The sequence below is a fragment of the Corythoichthys intestinalis genome, chromosome 1 (genome assembly GCF_030265065.1).
Source record: "Corythoichthys intestinalis isolate RoL2023-P3 chromosome 1, ASM3026506v1, whole genome shotgun sequence".
Lineage (NCBI taxonomy): Eukaryota > Metazoa > Chordata > Actinopteri > Syngnathiformes > Syngnathidae > Corythoichthys > Corythoichthys intestinalis.
Genome location: NC_080395.1, coordinates 74,207,896 through 74,230,448, shown reverse-complemented (window position 1 = coordinate 74,230,448; position 22,553 = coordinate 74,207,896). Strand labels below are relative to the sequence as shown.

At 39.4% G+C, this 22,553-nt stretch overlaps 1 protein-coding gene across 2 annotated transcripts in view; it reads right to left on the bottom strand.

Annotated features, from left to right (window-relative positions):
• arnt2 (aryl-hydrocarbon receptor nuclear translocator 2) overlaps nt 1-22,553 on the bottom strand; it is a 146,533-nt gene that overhangs the window by 32,125 nt on the left and 91,855 nt on the right. For both annotated transcript variants that reach the window (XM_057839603.1, XM_057839612.1), the window contains 6 exons: nt 18,188-18,262; nt 16,546-16,697; nt 9,504-9,576; nt 4,445-4,568; nt 4,057-4,159; nt 2,932-3,070 (listed from right to left, as the gene is read on the bottom strand). In XM_057839603.1, the coding sequence (XP_057695586.1) occupies nt 2,932-3,070; nt 4,057-4,159; nt 4,445-4,568; nt 9,504-9,576; nt 16,546-16,697; nt 18,188-18,262 (666 nt within the window). The remainder of the gene's footprint in view (nt 1-2,931; nt 3,071-4,056; nt 4,160-4,444; nt 4,569-9,503; nt 9,577-16,545; nt 16,698-18,187; nt 18,263-22,553) is intronic.

The window sequence follows — 22,553 nt, the reverse complement described above, 5'->3', positions numbered from 1 at the left end:
TTCTAATGGACGCCAAGGGCACTTGAGCATAAAATGTAAGAGTGAGACACGTGGAATATATGTGTCGAGGAAGACGTTAGTTTGCACTATTACCAGTAATTTAACTTTGTGCTTTGTGCATGAAGAATAAAAGTAGCAGACCCTCATCTTTGTGCATGAGTAAAATTAACAAACCCGCATCATGGAAAATGTGTTGAACAAGTTGAATGGGAGGCTTGGATGACCAGCGGCGAGAGATCATTTACCAAAACTGGCTGCATGCGAAGAGCAACTTTTTCACAAGTGTGCTAGTGGATCCTGACAGCGTGGAGCAGTGTGAAAAAAAAACCACCATCAACAAGGGGTTTTGAAAAGCCGGTCTGCTGCATCACAAAGAGGACGGCACATGCTCAAGAGTGAATTTGCCTCATTATGAGAGACATTGAAAGCGAGAACGAAAGACACACTGAGAAGGTCCGTGGCGAAATGTATCTGACCCTATTCATATCAGACACTGAGGGTGAAGACTTCCGTGGTTTCAGTGCACAGGAGGAAGATGAAGATGGCTAACAAAGACTTTTATGTTTCTAATAACCAGCCCAGTTAGTGCTGTACTGCTGTGTTGCTGCTACGTAACTCATGTTGCTGGCGCTGTTTGGAAAGTTAAGGTATGTTATTAAAATTCAGAAAACTCTGTGTATTTCTTTGTAAATATCTCATGTTACTATGTGGGCACACACGGCTTAAAGACAGGAGAGGCTTATCTATGTACAAAATGGTTTTTCCTTTAAAAATTTACTGGGTGAGGCTTCTAATCAGGGGCACTCAATAGTCCAGAAATTACGATACAATGACGACCTGAGAGTAAAAAGAATGAACGCAGCATTTCTTTTTATAATTATACACACTCAGTAAGAACAGTACATTATTTTCAAACAATTACCGTAATTTTCGCACTATAAGGCACACCTGATTATTAGCCACCACCCGACAAATTTGGCACGAAAACAGCATTTGTTCATAGATAAGCCGCACTGTTCTAAAAGCCGCAGCTGTCCTCACTGTATTATGGGATATTTACACAAAAAGATATTAACTGGTAACACTTTGACAGCAGCATCATACGACTGTCTAAGACAAAATGAACCACCATGAAGCTTTTGCAGCCAATTGGGTCAAAGCTTCATGGAGGATCATTTTGTCTTATGACAAGCTTCAAGAAGCTTCATTTGGCCATCCATGCTCCCATGGGAGAGACAGTCAACCTCTGCTGCCACCTGCTGTCAACACTGTTGCTGTCCATCATGCCTCCCAGCATGCATTGCCCTACAGATGTAGATAACAATGAAAATTCATATTCTGTGCTAAATATTTCTTCAGTAGAGTTCCAGTTGTTTCATTAATTGCTAATTATGGTATTTGGTAACACTTTATTTGACAGTGGCGTCATAAGACCGTCATTCGACAATCATTATGACATGACACGGTCATGAGCTTTAATGAATGCTTATAACAGATGTCATTTAGTGTTATCCGGCAAATGATCTCACTTTTGAATGGATGTAAAAGATCCAAGCTGGACATAAATGGAGTGAGTGACAAAATTTGCCAAATGAAACTTCATGACATAAGCATTCAGTAATGCCCATGGTAGTGTCATGTCATAATAATGACGGTCTTATGACGGCGCTGTCAAATAAAGTCTTACCTATTAACCCAAATAAATCAACAAATAAGACGCACTGGACTATAAGCCGCAGGTTTCAAAGTAAAAAAGTAGCGGCTTATAGAATGAAAATTACGGTTAACCCACCAGGACGTCACGACGAGATGTAAACAAGTGAGAGTTCAAGAGGATGATCACCATGCTAAAGCTAATGCTTACGCGAATCTACACTAACGCTACAAGTTACATTTAGAGTTAAAGGATCACTCAGTAAACACATTAAAAGGCTAAAGCAACATTGCATATTCTATCATGCAAGATAGAAGAAAATACATACAGTAGATACAAAACAGGCAAGACTGAAGCTTCCTGTAGCAGCCTGACTTCAAGCTACTGTGGGGTCCTTACGGGGTCCTACCATCAGTCAATGGTGGCCACAGTTGCCCAAACAGATGCCTTAGCATTTTTTTTAATCGGCTCATTTTGTTTGTTTGTTAATCAGACAATTTTTTTGGGGTTAATTGGCCGATGGCTGATGTCGAAAAAACATAAGTCCATATATCCGCCGCCCGATATATCGGTCGACCTCTAGTTTAATCTGTAAGTGTCTATTTTAACATTTTTTCTTTCCTATCTTGTACAGTGACCTTGAGTGTCCTGAAAGGCGCCTAGAAATGAAATTTATAACTAGGGATGTCCCAAACACATTTTAATTTTTGCAATCAGATTTAAGGTCACCTGGATTAGGCCCGACCTGATTTTTCAGAAAATATGAAATAGACCCTCATGATACGAGCACAATCCGTTCCACGACCAAGCTCGTAACATGAATGTGCTTGTACTATGAATGTATTTTCTCTGGGGTTGTCCTGATCCAATCACATGATCTGAAATTGTGACGATAACGCCATCTTTCAGGGGATCGGAATCGGGTGAAAAGGATCGGGTTTTCAATTAAAAAATATATATTTAGGTTTTAATGCTTCATGCTCGTACAGCACCACACCCTCTCTTCCACTAAGCAGTGCGGCCCGACTGTCCCATGCAGCTTGTGTTTGGTACTTAACCTTATACTCCGTGCTTACAAATTGGGATGTCGGCGTCCCCTTGATTTTTTCTGGGATATAACGTCTGTTTTACTCATCTTAAAGACGTCATTTTTTGACCAGTGTATAGACAAATAGTAGCTCTTTAATTCATCACCAGATGGGAACACGGTAGCATTGTAACTCAATGAGTTTTGCAGGTCTAATTGTACTTCTGTTTGAATGCACGGGGTGCATTACCTGGCCAGAGAACGGGGGTCGGTTTCCCGACCAAGCGACTTGGCCTGGGTTAAGTTGTCTTGATATCTGAGCTAGGTTCTGATTGGATGAACTTGATGGCTGGATGTCATTCACACCCGGGACATGGATCACCGAGGAACTGGAAACAGAGAAGTAGACACAAACATTCATTATCATAGGGCAGGGCGGTACAGTGCGAGCGTCAAAAGCGGCTAGAAATCATTTTTTGTGAGTAGAGGGGAGAAAAAAATGGGAGCACCAGTGCGAGCACAGATTTTACCCTTTTAATTTTCATTTTGCTCCTGTAAAATATAAGAGATGAATAAGATGTTTTGATCCCTATCCGTTGAGCTTACAACATATATCACAAAGTATTGAGATGAACTTTTGGTATTGACCAAATACTTATTTTCCACCATGATTTAAAATAAATTCTTTAAACATCAAACAATGTGATTTTCTGTTTTATTTTTCCACATTCTGTCTCTCATGGTTGAGGTTTACCCATGTTGACAAGTAGAGGCCTCTCTAATATTTTCAAGTGGGAGAACTTGCACAATTAGTGGTTGACTAAATACTTACTTGCCCCACTGTAAAGGGATATTCTATTCTATAATAAGTTTTGATTGTATATAGAATTTATTAATTATCTATTCATATATTATTTATGATTGATTCTGAAAATCTGAGACTTTTATAGCCATTTTAAGTTGTGTTATATTTATATAGAAAATAGTTAATCGGGATTTTATAAGGGAACCACTTTGAATTTTTTGATGCAGCTGCTCATGGAAACTCATATATGGCTAAGGTGGGTGCCTGTTTTGGTTTTAGATCTGTAGCAGCTTTGGTTTTGTAAATATTCGAATTTGAAGTTTTTGAAAATAGGCCCCCTACGAATGGGCCTCATTTCCCACATTATGAAGTATATGTTAGTGCATAGCCATTAATGAAACAAATACACACCATGAGAAGTTTTAAGGCAGACTGTAGTGATTTCCTTGGCATTAAACACATAGTCTGGAATTTTAATACCTACTGCAATTTTCCATTAAATTTAAGACCATCATTATCCAGATTTTAAATTTAAGACTTTTTGGGGACCCGCGGGAATACTGCATTCACCTGAAGCTTTTTCCAGAGTGTCCCTGCTGGAATGGAGAACTCTGGGAATAAAGCTGCTGTCCTCCTGCTGTAGAGGAGGGAACCATCATCTTCTTATCGCCCGCTATGCACACAGACACAAACACCAGATTTAAATTCCAGTTAATAACTGGGAAGAAACAAACAGTAATGGGTAAATGGGGAAGGAGGCATTAAGCTGTAAAAGAAGCAATTAACAAGTTTAAATCTGCAAAATAGTTTTTTTGGGGGTGGATTAAACTGACATTAGGAGGAACAAAGTAGAAAATTTTATAATTTGAACCTTAATTCCATGTCAATCAGGAATTGTAATGCTTTATAAACAAGACATGAAATAACATAAGGTTGTATCTTGTGCGTGATGTCATACAGCCGGAGATGCTGGTGTACATCTCGGCAAAGCGTGGATCTCTTTCCGGAGAGAAAAGGGCCTCTGGTTTGTCGATGCTCTTCCCTGCCTCATGCACTCCACTGCTCACATTAGCCACAGGAACCTGGCATTTGGGGTGACAAGATGATTTTAATTAATGCTGTCAAGTGATTAAAATTTGTATTCATGATTAATCGCGTTAAAATTCAATAAATACACATAATGATTATTTACTGTAAGTTTTAAATATACCTATTAACATAGGAGTTGTTTACATCTTACATAATACAAATTTAAGCCTCAAAAGAAGCAAGCGTTGGGCAACTTGACACTTGTTAAGATGAACTACTGTCAATTTTCCAATGTCTTATATACTCACTATCTATGCACAACCTGTTATTTGCACTGTCATATCTGGTAGCCATCTGGCTGCTTGCATGACTGATAAAAATTGCCATATACACTGTTGCCCGAAAGTATTGGCACCCCTTCAATTCAGTCAGATAATGCTTAATTTCTCCCACAAAATGATTTTATGGTATGATACCAAATGGGGTGGTGTGGCTCAGTGGTGGAGTAGTTGTCCCCAACCCAGAGGTCGTGGGTTCGATTCTTCGCCCTGATAAACTCGTCTAAGTATCCTTGAGCAAGATACTGCTGGTGCTGCGTAACCAGTAGGTGAATGGCGAGCTAGTGTAAAGCGCTTTGAGCACCTTGAAGGGTGGAAAAGCGCTATATAGGTATAACACCATTTACCATAATAATAATAATAATAATAATAACGAAATCACACTTGCAGCCAGTTAAAATGGCTCCTCTCTGTCCTCCTCTGTCCTGTGTCCTTGTGTGTACCACATTGAGCATGGAGAAAAGAAAAAGAAGACCAAAGAAATGTCTGAGGACTTGAGAAACAAAATTGTGAAGAAGCATGGGCAATCTCAAGGCTACAAGTGCATCTCTAAAGACCTGAATGTTCCTGTGTCTACCGTGGGCAGTGTCATCAATAAGTGTAAAGCCCATGGCACTGTGGCTAACCTCCCTAGATGTGGACGGAAAAGAAAAATTGACGAGAGATTTAAACGAAAGATTGTGCGGATGGTGGATAAAGAACCTCGACTAACACCCAAACAAGTTCAAGCTGTCCTGCAGTCTGAGGGTACAACAGTGTCAACCCGTACTGTTCGTTGCCGTCTGAATATAAAAGGACTCTATGGTAGGATACCCAGGAAGACCCCACTTCTGACCCAAAGACATAAAAAAGCCAGGCTGGAGTTTGCCAAAACTTATCTGAGAAAGCCAAAAACGTTTTGGAATGTTCCCTGGTCAGATGAGACAAAAGTAGAGCTTTTTTGAAAAAACGCATCAACATAGAGTTTACAGGAAAAAAATGAGGCCTTCAAAGAAAAGAACATGGTCCCCGCAGTCAAACATGGCGGGGTTCCCTGATGTTTTGGGGTTGCCTTGCTGCCTCTGGCACTGGACTGTTTGACCATGTGCATTATGAAGTCTGAAGACTACCAACAAATTTTGCAGCATAATGTAGGGCCCAGTGTGAGAAAGCTGGGTCTCCCTCAGAGGTCATGGGTCTTACAGCAGGCCAATGACTCAAAACACACTTCGAAAAGCACTAGACAATGGTTTGAGCGAAAGCACTGGAGACATGTAAAGTGGGCAGCAATGAGTCCAGACCTGAATCTCATAGAACACTTGTGGAGAGATCTGAAAATGGCAGTTTAGAGAAGGCACCCTTCAAATCTCAGAGACCTGGAGCAGTTGGCCAAAGAAGAATGGTCTAAAATTCCAGCAGAGCACTGTAAGAAATTCATTGATGGATACCGGAAGCGGTTGTTCTCAGATATTTTGTCTAAAGGTTGTGCTACCAAGTATTAGGCTGAGGGTGCCAATACTTTTGTCCGGCCCGTTTTTGGAGTTTTGTGTAAAATTATGATGATATAATTTTTTTTCATACTTTTTTGTGTTTTTTCATTGCAAACAAAATAAATATAGATGTTACTACCAAAGCATTTGTAATTGCAATCATTTACTCGGAGAAATTGAGCATTATCTGACAGAATTGCAGGGGTGCGAATACTTGCAGCAGTGTCTACATTGTTGCAGTCAGTTGTATTACCCATCCATCACTACTTGCTGGTAGTCACTTATTCACTTTATTCCCAATCGGTGTACACTGTAATCTGTGTTATTTATTTTAGCCTTAAGGCCTTTTCACACTAGCGTCAGCCCAGTGTGAAGAGCGGTCCACGGCAAGCGCAAAATGAGAGCCACATAGCCTGAGGTAGGCGCTGCCAGGAAGTGAAAAGCGGCAAGCATATTTACTACAGTCCCAAGCACCAATGCGTTTATTTTTAATTGTTGCACAAGAAAACAGAAAAGAGTTGTACTAGTTTCGGTGAGAAGGTGAATACAGTGGTACCTCGACATACGATCGCTTCGACACACGATCTTTTTGACATCAGACGTACATTTGACATAACTCGCCATTTGTTTCCAAATCCGACGACATGTTCGAAATTCGACGATTTATGTCAGTGCCAAGAAGGTCAGTGCAGGTGGTGAAAAAAAGGTGATGCTTACCATTGAAACGAAGATGGAAATGATAGAAAAATATGAGCGTGCTTTGCGCGTCCGTGAACTGGCTCGACAATACGGCCGTAAAATGTCTATGTTCTCGACGGTCCGCCTCCGACCTCCGTTCGCCAGTCTTTATAAGTTAAGGTGACAATTATTATCGTGGTAACATCGCCCACGATATCGCCTGTTTTGTCAGGTTTTTAATCATTTATTTCAGAACTTGTGCAACACAACAAGCCTACAGTCCGCCGTAGTTGACGGCCACAACAAAACATTAAAAGAGAAAGTAAAAGCTCAACTGTACTTTTCTCTCTTTGCCCAGTTAGCCACGCGGTGCGTTCAGGTACAGCATGCAAAACACGTCCGCCACATTAGAACCCGATTCGTTACATATTTACAGGAAATATTATTATTATTATATTATTATTCCTATTTCTATTTGTAATTTATTTGTTTCGGTATGCGTAATTGCCTTTTGTTATAGTACAAGCAGTATTTATTAAGGATTTAGTGTAGGTTTTCGAAACTTTTAAAAAAGCGCATTTATTAAGGTTTCGTCAGCCGTGGTTTGCGTATATCCGTCTGCTGAAACAGCCTGATAGCACTGATATAAGTACGCCTTCCCCTTTGCTATTGGATGCGTTGTTGACATTAGTGCGGCAGCGCTCTGAAAGTAAAGCAAGGCTCTATTTTGGTCCCTGCCTCTCGGTGCAAATTCATTCGAACTTGCCGTTCCGCCCAAGACGGCCGTCCCCAGTACACTTTTGCCGAGAAGTCCGCTCCCACATACACAAAGAATGGGTTCCAGCTGAACCCTTCAGAATGGGCTGCCGCTAGTTTGAAACAGCCTTTATTGTACTTTTGCTTTTAATTCAGTGTTTTTCAACCAGTGTGCCGTGTGCCATGAGAGATCGACAGGTGTGGCGCGAAAAAGTATCCAATATCGCATTTTTTGTTTTGTTTTTTGCATCGTCGGGCAGAGATGCAGTAGGATGAAAGGAGTAGGTAGAAGGTTTCAGTTTCGCTCATGTGTAGAGCGAGATATTGCTCATGTCGCGTTCAAGAACTGCTCGGATTTCTAGCCATCGGCCACCTTGCTGTCCGCGACAATGTGGACCCCAGCACGTCTACTGTACATCATTTGATTAGACTCGTCAAGTGTCGATATACACTAAAGTTTCCTTTCTATTTTATCCATATGTGACGACCGTAAATCCTCCCCCTGTGTTTTATTCCAACACATTGTTGAGGACAGCAAGGTAGCTGATGGCTACAAATTCGAGCAGTTCTTAAACACAACATCAGCAGCTATCCAACAGTGCCATGGTGCCAAGCAAGCTTAAACTTCATCCCCAAACGAAACCCCTGTCGCTTCAAAACAAGTCAATGGACTATTTTGTCCACCTTTGTCAAAACACGGAAAAAAATGCAACATTTTTGAGAAAAACTACAAAGGTAAATGAAAAAGCCCTTAAAGCCTTGTTGCTGAACTTGTTGCTAAAACCAAAAAGTCCCACACTGTGGCAAAGACATTAATACTACCTGCCTGCAAAGCCATTGTCAGCGTGATGCTCAGCCCTGATGCGGTAAAGTCCCCCTGTCTGTTAATTATGAGCTTTTCAAGCCTAACTGCCATAAAACATTAAAACAGAGATAGAGTGGGAGCATTTAAAGAAGAGCTTCATGTGCGTTTTTCTTCAATTCCAGCCAGGTTATCGGCTTTGTGCTCATCCGAATAGGCTCACGTTTCACACGGAGGAAGTATAAATATTGAGAAATTATTTTATAATTAAATATACTGTACAAAAAGTATTTTTGGAACATTTTTAGTTTGTGGTGTGCTGCAAGATTTTGAAAAACAATTTTAATTAATTTAATTAATTAATTATGGCAAAGCTTTAAATATCGTGCTACGGTACAATGACAATAAAGGACAAAAAAAAAAAATTCTATTCTATTCTATTCTATACATATGGCAGCCATGATAGAAGCGCGAAGCAATTGGAGACTTCAGGCAGGAGGCTCATAGTTGCATTTTCATCCAAACATGCTCGAAAATAAACATAATTGATCACGCCAAGCGGGTTCAGGTTTGTCACGCCGCCTCACCGTGCCCTACTTCGACCATTACAACACCAAAATAAATTTTGCCTGACAACCAGGATGTCACTCTTGACTCTCTGGCCCAACTCTGGCAGCCACGGAAGACCGTGCACTGTCTTGAAGTCCAAACTACGGTGGGGTGGGAAAGCCCATAATTTATTTCACATTCTAAAAAATGAATGACGTCAAAGGGGATTTGCGTCAACGCCGTTATTAATGTGTTTAACTGACAGCACTAAAGTGAACTTTGAATAAGGATGACACTACCTTCATTTCAATAGCTTTTTGAGCAATGCTGACATTTTACTCATGAGGCATCTTTCTTAATATCTTGGTTCACTCAGAAGTTGAGGTTTTTTTTCACCTGGGAAAGATCATATGCAGTCAGACCGTCTCTCTGGTGAACTTCAAGCTCAGCTTGTTGCTGCTGAAGTTGCCTGCAAAGAAACGACATCGAACAATATTTAAGCAAAGTGATGCTCACTGCTCATTTCATGAATTTACTGTCATTGTCATTAAGCCTGTAACAATAATCGAAACCAAAATCCCGAAACTCGGGAGTCACGATTCTGTCTTGGGATGTGAGACGATCGAATTGTGACACACGTTCAAACCAAATGTTTTCAGTTGCCTGCCTGCATTGAAACAGACGTTCTCAAAGGCAGAGAGTGACAGTCATTCGGGGAGTAACATCCTCAGATTCGTCTTGCAGTAGACAGACATGTGGTTTCACTAAGAAGGGAGGGATTTTGCTGGCCATGTAACTTATTTTTAGCACAAATGCCAGTTACCACTCATCAATTTCTTCCGGGAACCTCAATACTTCTCTGCCACAGCCGCTTGTGTAAACTTCTGCCTTCATTAACCCATAGTTTTTTTTTTAACTTGTGATGCGCATGCGCACTGCCAACGTTTCGTCAAGGCAGTAATGAGAAAGATAGCTGATTAAGGTGAGCCTGAAATTGAAAACCCTCTGTGCACATTTAGTTTTTCTCAGTTGCTGTGGTATATTTCTCCGCTCTGTTGAATTTTCCTAACATTGTGTCACTTGTGCTCATCAAAAAAAAGCAGTTTCTCATTTCTTTGTCCAAGTTGCAAATGCATTGGTACATCCACGAAAATGAGTTTGTACAATACTCTGATGTTTCCAACATTACCTATTGCTTAAGCGACATTGTTTAAAACCCCTTACAATATTTAGGCATTTGTTAATTGCATAAGTCTTTAAATGCAAAATTGTTGAACATGTTGCCACAATATGGCAAGCATATTTCTTAACATTTTCATTATTATTTTTTTAAGTCTGTCCCGAAGTGGTAATCTGCTCCGAAGTTATTTATATTTAGCAACCGAGGACCAAGTGGTGCGAGAGCCCTCTTGTAATGCAAAAGATTATTATTATTGTTCTTTTTTTCAGGGCAAATGAAAATGGACAATCTGAAGGCCTTAACAAGCTGCCGGGTGTAAATTTCGATCTTTTTGTGACCTTGCGAAAAACCGTAACAAAATGCTTCAACTGTGTGCACTTGAATTTTTCAAAAAGGCCTCTCCTATCAAGTTTTTTCAATGTAGGGCGCCGATATCTTGTGCAAAACTTCACCGAAGTCTCTTGGACCCATATCGCAAACGCAACAGGAAATGGGGTATTTTGGATCGAATGTGAAATTTATATCAATTTACAGGGTGCACAATTGAGACCTTGGCGCATTCGCGTACGAGTTAGTTGGATCCTCCTCAAAATTGGTGAGATGGTTCATGAGACATTTGAGGTCTATAGTTATTGAAATTGTGAGTTTTCCTTCATGGGCCTGACCTGGGCGGGGTACGCCAAATTCAGTAAATAAATTTCACTGATCCAAGGTTCAGTCTTTTGGATATCGGGCATGTATGAGATGTATCCCAGCCTGGACACGACTGCATTGAAATATTACCCATTAGGCCTGGCGCTCCCTGCTGAGAACAGGAAATGTCCTTTTTTTTGTACTAGATAGGCTTTTCCTCCAAGCGAAAAAAAAATCAATTGACGTCAAACCTGCATCATTGGATCCTTAATCCATGTTTTCAGGTACCTGGTGAAAAATATTGCGGTTTCATTAATGCAGACGGGTCCAAACAGGAAAGTGAAAATGACCGTCAACATTTTGTCTCACTACAAACTTTGAACAGTCATAACTTGGCAGATATACAACATATCTGCGCCAAACTTGCCGTGCCTGATTAGAGTCATACTCTGAAAGGTGTTGTAGGTATCATTTAGTCATATCGTGAGCTACACAGAGGTTCCCACCACTATTGATAACCTAAAGTTCATTCATGGTTGCAGGTTTATAAGGCTGCATCCCAACTAATCAATAAAACAACTAACTTATAAAAATCTATTAATACATTTGTTGCCAACACATTTAATGATAGCTTTTTGCCGGCAACTACGAGCAGTCCCTTGGGGCTACTCTACCCACCTCTGGTGCTGAGGTCACGAAAATGAACATCCAAGGAAATCACACTTTATTCGCACACAGAGACAAGTTTGCCCTATTTTAAAAGTTTGAGATGCAAGATCAATTTCATGGGATCAAGAGCCAGCAAAAACATAACACAAATGTTTAAGTTGTGCAATTGCACAGATAATAGCCCATGAAGGCAGAAACATTAATGCCATGTTATGGCTGGCTAGCAAACTTGTGTCTGTGTGCGAGTTATATGCGGTTTTCTTTGAGTGATGAAAAAAAGAGAAGAAATCACTCTCATAAAGCATTTTTTCCCCCTCTATGATATATATGCTCGCCAACCTTATTGGTGTATATTTTCGAAAAATGTAGCAGGTTTATTTCTGCAGAGCAATAAATTTGTCATTGGAGTAGTAGTACAAAGAAATACTTTTAAAAAAATCAAATAACTAGCATTTCATACAAGTGCAGAATTTTTTGAGCCCACCAACACATAATTTTGCCGGCATGCAAATAAGAATGGCACAATAAAATGGACAACGTAAAACCCCCATAAAATAAAAATTATTGGGCCACAACCCACCTCAACTCAATGTTATTTTAAATAGCACTTACAGAGGGACCACAGCTCAGCAGAGTGCTGTACATTACTGAAAAACGTACACATATACGGAGAGCTCGAAATCGCTGTTTGGGTGTGCGCCGCCATCTTTATATTGTTAGTGATCGATTCTTTCCCAGAGCTGTAAACATACTCTACTCATGTTTGCACTAAAATGTCATGGTCATTGCACTGCTAATGCCACACATTATAATATGAATCTCAATTTGTAATATGTTCAGACATATGTCTCAATCTGGGTAATGTATAATCTGGGTACTGCATATGCAATATTTGTACAGTTACAGTAGATCATTTTTGCACTGTTACATCAATATGCATAAACTGTCATTTGTACTATCAGATTAGGTCAGACATCTGCCTCCTTATGCGAGTACTGTTAAGTGGCAGTGCTGCAACAATTAATTATCTCCAGTAATTTGATTAGGAAAAAAGCTTCAAATCAGATTTTGCTGCTTCGAGGATTGGTTTAAGTGGCGTTGCAATGGTTTGTTTTGAAGGAGTGCATTTATTTCCATTATTTTGGCCTCACTGGTCCACACTGCCCTCTATTGGCAACAGTAATTATTATATAACTGATGTAACATGGCTATATCGAGCTGCTCCCTGTTAAGTTTCTGTTTGAGCTAATATGATTGTTTATGCATTCATAATTTAGTTTAGGGCTGCAGCTATCGAATATTTTAGTAATTGAGTAATCGACTGAAAATTCTATCGATTAATCGAGTATTCGGATAAAAAATTTTTTTTAGGTAAAGAGCAATTATAAATATACATGAGAAAAAAAAGACATTTAATCCAATGTTGAACCATTTTCAGTCAATCAATGTCTTTATTTTCGATGTACATTGTTGAAAACAGCCAACAATTGCATCTCAGATGTGACTAGAAAAAAAAAAAATTCACTGCTTTCACTCAAAAAACTAGATCTTATATATATAAAAAAAAAAAACATTTCTTACCTAAAAATGTAATTACGCTTGATAACACACATCACTTGAAAGCTATGTGTTTTTCCCACATGTTTCAATTGAATTTACATTTGTGTCAGGCTATTTTTAAGTTCTAGTTAAGTTTTAAGTTAGTCTAAACTGTAAGTACTGATAGGATTTTGAGTTTTTGCAGTGTTCAAAATAAATGTATGATACCTGCTGTATTGGAGCACATTAGGGACCAGTGCTACTTGATGTTTTATTCAGCAATGACTACTGAGCTAAAACTGACAGTGAGCTTTATTATGTTTTAATTTTACACCTCATCACTCTACAGCGCTGTGTTTTTATAGATTAAATAAAGCCTGTATGTAAGACACATTAGCCACGCATCGACAGTGGTCATAATCAATAGAAACTTAGCCCTCCGAAGGGCTAACGTTACGTGAGTGAGTGACAGTAACGTTATATTTATTAGCGCTGAGAAGTGTACTGCTTCAAGATGGCGGCTGTTTACTATCGCTACCCGGACGAGGCCGAGTCTGTCATTTCGCATCTAGTTCTAAATGCATGCGATATCTATGAGACGCATCAGACACTACGTGCTACCACACTAGCATCTAGCGGGCGTAGTTTTTAGCAACGTCGGCGTAGTTTGTAGCCAGTGTTGGGCACGTTACTTTAAAACAGTAATTAGTTACATTACTCACTACTTCTTCCAAAAAGTAACTGAGTTAGTAACTGAATTACTCTATAGTAAAAGTAACTAGTTACCAGGGAAAGTAACTATTTCCGTTACTTTAAAAAAAACTTGTTGTATGTCAAAGAATTAGAAATTTTCTGAGCAGTATTCGAGTCAGTGGAATAGAGAAGAACGGACAGGTAGTTAACTTGTTAGGTGCTTAAGCAGATTTGAATTGCTTACCATAGATGTCGACAAAAGCTTTGCCCCGGGACATAAATTACACATTACATGAAGGTTCTTTCCTTTAATTTCGACAAACTTCAAATAGTGTCTATATCTCCACCGCTTAAAGGACAATTTTTCTTCTGAATGCTCTGCCATCCCGACCCTGTGCATCTGTTTTGCGTGTGTGTGTTTGCCGCACGCGCTGTTCCGGTTTGCTTGTGAAATCACCGGCTCTGATTGGCTTACAACGACACATGACTCTAACCCTCAACCAATCACAATCACTTCCATCGCATCTCTCGAGGGGCTGCATTTAGGTAGGCTCGTTTCCTGACAATTCACGTCACCTTCAAAGCGTCTGCCGTCCTCAAGATGGAAGCAGAATTATTGCTGGCTGACAGTGGGAGAAGGGAACGAGGCTAGCATCAGGTGTAGCAAACAGAGAAACGTTACCAAACTTTATAAAGCATTGTCTAATTGAATGAGCAGGGACAAACAGCTTGGAGTCAGAAGTACGTACGCTATTCTCGAACAAGAACGCATCCCAAGTCTTGGATGACAAATCAACAGAGCAGAGAGTCGACACGGCTGGTAGTTTATTCAATTTATTCAGAGTAAGTAACGCACCGCTTTTGACCGTCAGTAACGGTAACGGCGTTGTAACGGAGGAAAAAGTAATTAGTTAGATTACTCCGTTACTGAAAAAATAACGCCATTACGTAACGGCGTTATTTATAACGGCGTCACTCCCAACACTGTTTGTAGCGGCTGTCGGCTGCAGTAAGGTTTTTTTTTTTTTAATTATTGCTTCTTCTTCTACGCACGTGACGTCAGCACGTTGTCCCGCATTAAAAGCAGTCCAGGCAAAACGTGATGCTTAGAGCTGGCAAAATTAAACGATTCCTGGAGGTGAATAAAATTACTCGGATCAGTTTTTAAACTCGAGTTACTCGAGTTGGGCGAGTATTCGTTTCAGCTCTAATTTAGTTTAGAGGCATATTTGACAGTTGTTGTTGTTTTTTGTGGGAATATTTGCTTGAAGGATTTGTTAAGAGCATTGTACAAAAAAACGTCAGCATTTTATAGCATTTAAGCTAGCGGACTTTTGCTATGCAAGTTCGCCAATTGTTCTTTTGTTGTACTTTTATCCTTATTTGTTAATAATTTTAATACTGTTTGAGGCCAATTTTAATTTATTTTTAAATGCATTGATGCCTCTTGTGAAATGAAAAAAAAAAAAAAAACTCGGGAATTTTATTTTGTATTTGCATTTAATGCTCTTTTGAAAGTGCAATCTTGGCAAGCCTTTGTTTTGCATCTTCTAAAATTTACTGTGCAAAGCATTAAATGTTCCTAATCCGATTATTTGAACTAACTAATTTACAGATCGAAGGGGATCGTTACCTTTCACGCCGACACCGTATAACTTTGCATTAGTCTAACACATTCATTATACAGTAGTAAAGCATTTAACCATAGTTTAAGCAGACTTCACTCCATGGCCTTTGACACAGTAAAGGTGACCAACTAAGCGAAGGAAAAGTCGTCAGCACCTCTTCGGTGGGGTCAGGACACCCTCGCCATATCAAGGCAAACAAGTTGATAGCTCGCCGCCTTAGACGTCAAGACATGCCTTAGTTGCTGTGGCAACCACGACCCAGCCACTAAGGATGACACACGAACTTGACAGCCCAAACCTGCCGCAGAAGGATGATCCCAAGACAACACCCAGGCACGCCTCCCTCCCGGCCCACTCCACCGCAGCTTTCAAAAGACTAAGCTAACAACTGTCGCTTCTCTGGAACATTTCGATGTATCCGTTGTTTTGATGACCTTGGATCTAGCATTGCCTCGCTGTTGTCTGTTTTGCCTTGCTTTTTGATCACTGTCGATGAATAAATTGTCAACCTGTTCTCGGTGAGCTTTCTTTAAACCGTTCAAAATTGAGTCAGTACAAAGGGTTATCACTGGAGTGAACGCGCGGAGTTTGGCCTTCTTGCTGGGGCTGCGCCAGCAGGACGCGTACTGGTTCTGCTGTTGCTGTTCCGGCGGCCGAATTCGTTCCAGATTAATCGATTACTTAGATAATAGATGGCTGCAGCCCTAAAATTGTCATATATGCACTGTTGCGCTCTGTTACATTACCACTACATCACGACTTGCTGCTAGTCACTTTATTCCCAACCTTTGTTTTTATATTAGCCTTATTGTACTTTTGCTTTATGTGGTGCAAGTTGTGGCAAAGCTTTAAATCTCATTATACTCTAGAATGACAGTAAAAGCTTTCTATTGTATTGTATTGAATTCTATTCTGTTCTATTCTAAATGCATCTCCAACATGAAGGTAAAAAAAGGGTTGATCATTGTGATTTGATTGTGATATATGATATTATGACACTCACTTTTTCAGAATAAAGGATTTTAATTGTGCCTTATAGGAAAAAAAATACCATATTAATTTATCGTGTGTGCTTGTGTGAGTAGGAGTAACTTACTTAACATTGGTGTTGGTGCAAATAATATACTCAATCTCATCAGAGTATGGGTTCTGGAAGGTGAAGCTGCTGGTTCGGATCAACATCCACTCCCTGTTTTTCATGCGGAAACGGTACATCACCGACAGTACCTGACCCTTTAACTTCACCACCTGCAGAATGGCGATACTCGTTATTTTGAATACGACACAAATGAGTCTTGAATTGAATCCTGCGGCATTTTATAGGAGAAAAGGACTCAACTAGGACAAAATAATTACAACCCCAATCAAAAAGTATGGAATCGCCAGTCTCGGACGAGCACTCACTCAGACATTTTATCATGTACAACAAACTCAGATAACAAGCTTGAAAAAATAATGAATTAGTTCAAAAGTGTAACTCTCTAGCATTCAGAAACACTAAAAGAAATGAATATATATAACATTGTGGTGGTCAGTAAATGTTATTTTTATAGAGCAAGTGCAGGGAAATATACAGAAATATATGGAATCACCCCATTCTGAGGATATGAATCATGAGAAACAAAGAAATAACAATCAAATCACATCTGTAGTATTTTGTAGCACCTCTGGCTTTTATGACAGCTTGCAGTCTCTAAGGCATGGACTTGATGAGTATTCTTCATCAATTTGGTGCCAAATCTCTGATTGCAGTTGCCAGATCATCCTTGCAGGTCGGAGCCTTGCTGTGGACCTTTTTTTTTACCACAGGTTTTCAATAGGGTTGAGATCTGGGCTATTTGCAGGGCATGACATTGACTGGACGAATCTTTCTCCAGGGAATGCTTTAACAGTTTTAGCTCTGTGGCATGATGCGTTGTCATCTTGGGAAAATGATTTCATTATCCCCAAACATATTTTCAATTGAAGGGGTAAGAAAGCTGTCTAAAATTTCAATATAAACTTGTGCATTTATTGAAGATTTAACCACAGCCATCTCCCCAGTGCCTTTGCCTGACATGCAGCCCAATATCATCAAGGACTGAGGGAATTTTCATGTTTTCTTCAGGCAGTCATCTTTGTAAATCTTACTGGAACAGCACCTAACAAAATTTCCAGCATCATCACCTAATCTGCATTGGACAAGGTGTCAAGAGTCAAAAATCTGCATTGGACAAGGTGCTTTCTTAGTGGTGGTGCTGCTAAATACTAGAGAACTGTTTGATTGTTATTTCTTTGTTTCTCATTATTCCATATTTTTTTCCTTAGAATGGAGTGATTCCATATAGATTTCCCTGCACTTGCTCTTTAAAGCAAGTTACATTTACTGACCACCACAATGTTTTTTATTCATTTCTTTTAGTGTTTCTGAATGCTTAGAGATGCACTTTTGAACAAATTTATTATTTTTTTCAAGCTTTTTATCAGAGTTTGTTGTACATGATAAAATGTCTGAGTGAGTGCTCATCCGAGACTGGTGATTCCATGCTTTTTGCTAGGGGTTGTAGCTTCTGCTTAAAAAGACATGGAAAAACTGATCTATGCATTTTTTTAGGCTAGATTGCATTATTGCAACAAAAAAATGTCAGGAAACTGCAGCTATTCCAGAATACCATACTACACCGGTCAAGAAATCAGATTAAATCTGTAAATACTCAGGGCACCCAAATTTTTTCATGCCACTGAATGAACTGAATTACCTGTTGAAAACTTTCTCTCAGGTGACTCTGATCCTCAGGATGGCAAAACTCCAGAATATCTTTCCCCAACAGGTCCTTTGAAATAAAACAATAGTCAGTGTTAGAGTTGAATTTCAACTACACAATTCGATGTCCAAATATTGCTAAAAACTTGCGTCAGGGAACGCAACAAATCATGCAATGCCTCAATGAATAATTGTGATTTTTTGTCTGGCTGACAGGAAGATTAAGAAGCAGAGAGAAGGCGTCGTGTCGACTACTAATAGGGGATGGAACCTCTGGGTATCTCACAATACAATAAGATTTGCGATACAAAGGCTCACAATAACGATCAGGAGTAGACAGTAAGGGAAATTAGCCAGTGGCTTTTGAAGTTCACTGGCCCAACTATCAAAACCACTGGACCAGGTGCGTTAGTTATTGATCGCAATAATCACGAAAAATAACATTTTGCTTGAATAACATGAATAACATTTATTTTATTTCGGTAGATCAAATGAAAAGTGCAGCAAAACGGTGCAAAAACATGAATCAAGTGCAAACAATCCTTTTCCTGTTCCATAATCACAACCATAATCATTTCATAATCACTCCAGTATAACCAACATTTTTCTTGGAAGCTCCAAGGGGAGGGGGGTCGTGGGAGACCCCCGTGCGTGGGCGAAGCTATCCTGTCTTCTCCTTACCGCCCTTTGGAGGTCTCCCCTGGCTCGGTTGTCGTGGCAACAATTTAGAAGTCAAAGAGATAACTAAGGCAATTATGGCTAACCATAGACTTCATAATGTTTTGACGGGTCAGATCGGTCATGCACTGCACCTCGCATTCAAGTATGGGCCGCCCACATCAAGAGGAGCTATTCAGAAATATACGCACGCAGTGATCTAACGCCGGATATCTGTTGAAAAAGTACGAAAGCCGTGCCGCATACAAACAGGAAGGATTGTCTCAGGAGTGATTTGTTCAAGGATTCAAGGTAATTATCATATTTTTCGTACCATGCATGCATTTTGAAACGTTTTGAAAAAATCAATGGGAGAAATTAGCCGCTACTGCAATGGCATCATAGTTCGCAATATTTACGTAAAATAAATGCTATCTGCATGTTTTTTTGCTTTTAACCAAGTATCGAGACTGTCTTGCGTCCATATCTCTAAAAAAAATGGGGGATTTAAGCATTTGTTCACAAGAATTTTTCTGCGGAAAAGCTCTGTTTACATCAGGCAGCCGGGAGCTACATTCAACAATAAACTAGCATTGTACTTTGATATATTTACGTAAAATGAATGCTAAATGCACATTTTGTTGTTGTTGCTTTTAACCAAGAATCAAGACTGTTTTACGTCCATATCTATAAAGAATTCAGAGATTTAAGCATTTATTCACAATAATTTTCAACGAAAAAAGCTCTTTGCCTGTGATTCCACTCGGTCAGCTTTGACGGGCTCGCCAACAATGCAGGCCCCCTATTTATCGGCCCCGCACCCCGTGTCCCATCAATACATTATGAAGTCTATGGGCTAACAATTTTCAAGGTAGACTGTAGTTATGAAGACATTATTTTCTCCATAGTCATGTGGATGAATTATCACGTTATGTTCATACCATCGGTTTCCCATTCGTAAACTTTACTGGAACTTACTTGTCTGCATATGTTGGCATTGATCTGCACACCTCAGTAAACTTCATTTTTTTTGTCTCATCATAGCCGAGCTAAATCCAGCGATACTGCCACTGGGGCTGAAACTTTCTCTCCCTTTTCTTTTCGTATTGGATTTCATTTTCTCTCAACTCCCCCTGTGACTTTCTCTTTCTTGAGTGGTCTTTTTTTCTCCTGGTGCTTGGCCGGGTGCTGGAGGTTTCAGAAACATGTCCTCTTGTAGTATAATGTTACTGAGATGGTATATTTTACATTGAATACTGGTAGTGCGATACAGGGAATCAATCAGCAGCAGTAATCAGGTTGTGCGCGTTCATGCGGGAGCGAGGGAGGCGTGATTACGCTCCACAGAGAGCAATGGCTGGCTGCATAGACTGTAAGGTTGTCCTTGATTGGGATAGCGTAATGTCATCAAAACACGGGACCACTGGGAATTGATGCGAAATAAGTAGGGTTGTTCCGATCATGTTTTTTTGCTCCCGATCCAATCCTGATCGTTTTAGTTTGAGTATCTGCCAATCCCGATCTTTCCTGATCTGATTGCTTTTTTTTTTGCTCCCGATTCAATTCCAATCATTCCCGATATTTTTTCCCGATCAAATACATTTTGGCAATGCATTAAGAAAAAAATGAATAAAACTCGGACGAATATATTCATTCAACATACAGTACATAAGTACTGTACTGCATGATGGGAAGTGCAACCATGACTGTGCGTAGGGCTACCAATTGATATATCTTCTCTGCGTTGGGAAAGAACATAGGGTGTTTAGAAAATGAGCAACTACTACCTTTCTTCCCCACATTCCCACATTATATTTAATTGCTGAGAGAGGTATTGTAAGGCTTTAGCCACATAAAAAATGGCTCCAAAGGCTGTCAAAATTCTCTCTACTCATTATACGCTGCCTTTTAGCGCTATCTATAGGTAAAAGGATGTCTTTATAGATTGAACGCGACAATGCGTGAGTGGGTCGTGCAGCGCATGCGTTAATTATTTAACGTGATTATTTAAAAAAAATTAATTACCGCTGTTAACGCAATAAATTTGATAGCCCTACTTTAAGCCAAAACTACTCTGGATGAGTGTAAGACATTTTGTCTGTAACGCTAAATACAATTAGAAAACGATTTAAATTAAAAAAAATTTAAATTTTTTAAAAAATGCATGTCCAATATTTTTTTTACCGATTCCGATACTTTGAAAATGACGTGATCGGACCCGGATCGGGACATCTTTAGAAATAAGATTTTTAAAAAATTTTTTAATCAATGCATTATTTTTACTGGCCCCACTGGGCTAGTGGTTGGAGCATTCTGGTGGCCCTGACGGTTTTTAAAGTACGTTCGGGCCACCGGGCCATTTACTGTAATTTTTACACTATATGGCACACCTGACTATAAACCGCCACTTACCAAATTTGACACAAAAACGGCATTTGTTCATAGATAAGCTGTACTGGACTTTAAACCGCAGCTGTCCTCACTGTTTATGGGATATTTACACCAAAAGAAATCAACCGGTAACACTTTATTTGACAGCGGCATCATAATACTGTCATAAGACCAAAAGAACCACCTTGAAGCTTTTAAACAATTGGCTTCAAAGCTTCATTGCTTAAAGAAGCTTCATTTGGCCATCACTGTTCTCATGGGGGAGACAGTCAACCTCTGCTGCCACTTGCTGTAAACACTGTTGTTGTCCAACATGCCTCCAAGCATGCATTGCAGCGCTACGGATGTAAATAAATCAAAATTCATGTTCTGTGCTAATTATTTCTTCAGTTACTGTTCTAGGTGTTTCATTAATTGCTAGTTATTTAATTTGGTAAGACTTTATTTGACAGTGGCACCATCAGACTGTCATAAGACCATCATAATTATGACATGACACTGTCATGAGCATTAATGAATGCTTATGACAGATGTCATTTTGTGTCATCCGGCAAATTATCTCCCTTTTGAAAGGATGTAAATGATGCGAGCTGGACATAAATGGAGTAAGTGACACAATTTGCCGGGCGACACTTAATGACATCTGTCATAACCATTCAGAAATGCCCATGACAGTGTCATGTCATAATTATGACGGTCTTATGGCAGTCTTGTGACGCCCCTGTCAAAGTGTTACCTAGTATTAACCCAAATAAATCAACAAATAAGCCGCAATGGATTATAAACCGTAGGATTCAAAATTAGGGAAAAACGTTGCGGAAATTACGGTATACTGTCAACCCTTGACGATGATGTCACGATATGGCGACACTACAATTATCGATACATGGGTCAGGAAATCATTCTAGGATATTTAACAAAACAACCGAACCAATAAACAAAAAAAAACAAGCTATTTTTATTAGTATTTTTTTAAAAATTTTTTTCTTTTTTTTTATTAATTATGAATTTATTATTTGAGCTAATGTTGACAGCATTATAAAGGATGATTTTGGTAGCAACCTGTTTCTTTTATTTTTTTTAAACAGTGATATCTTTTTTACAACTATTCTTGGTAGGAGCATATTGATAACCTTTTGGGATACAAAGTACCACGATAAAACACCTTTTTGTTTATTGTCACACCCCTAACTACTAACATTGCTCATTGCCTAGCTGGTCGCATCTGCTGTTCTATTAATTAGAGAATTGCCTATAAATCTGAATGCAAACAATTTGGGTTGGTTTGATTTGTCTATTAGATGGTAGGGGTA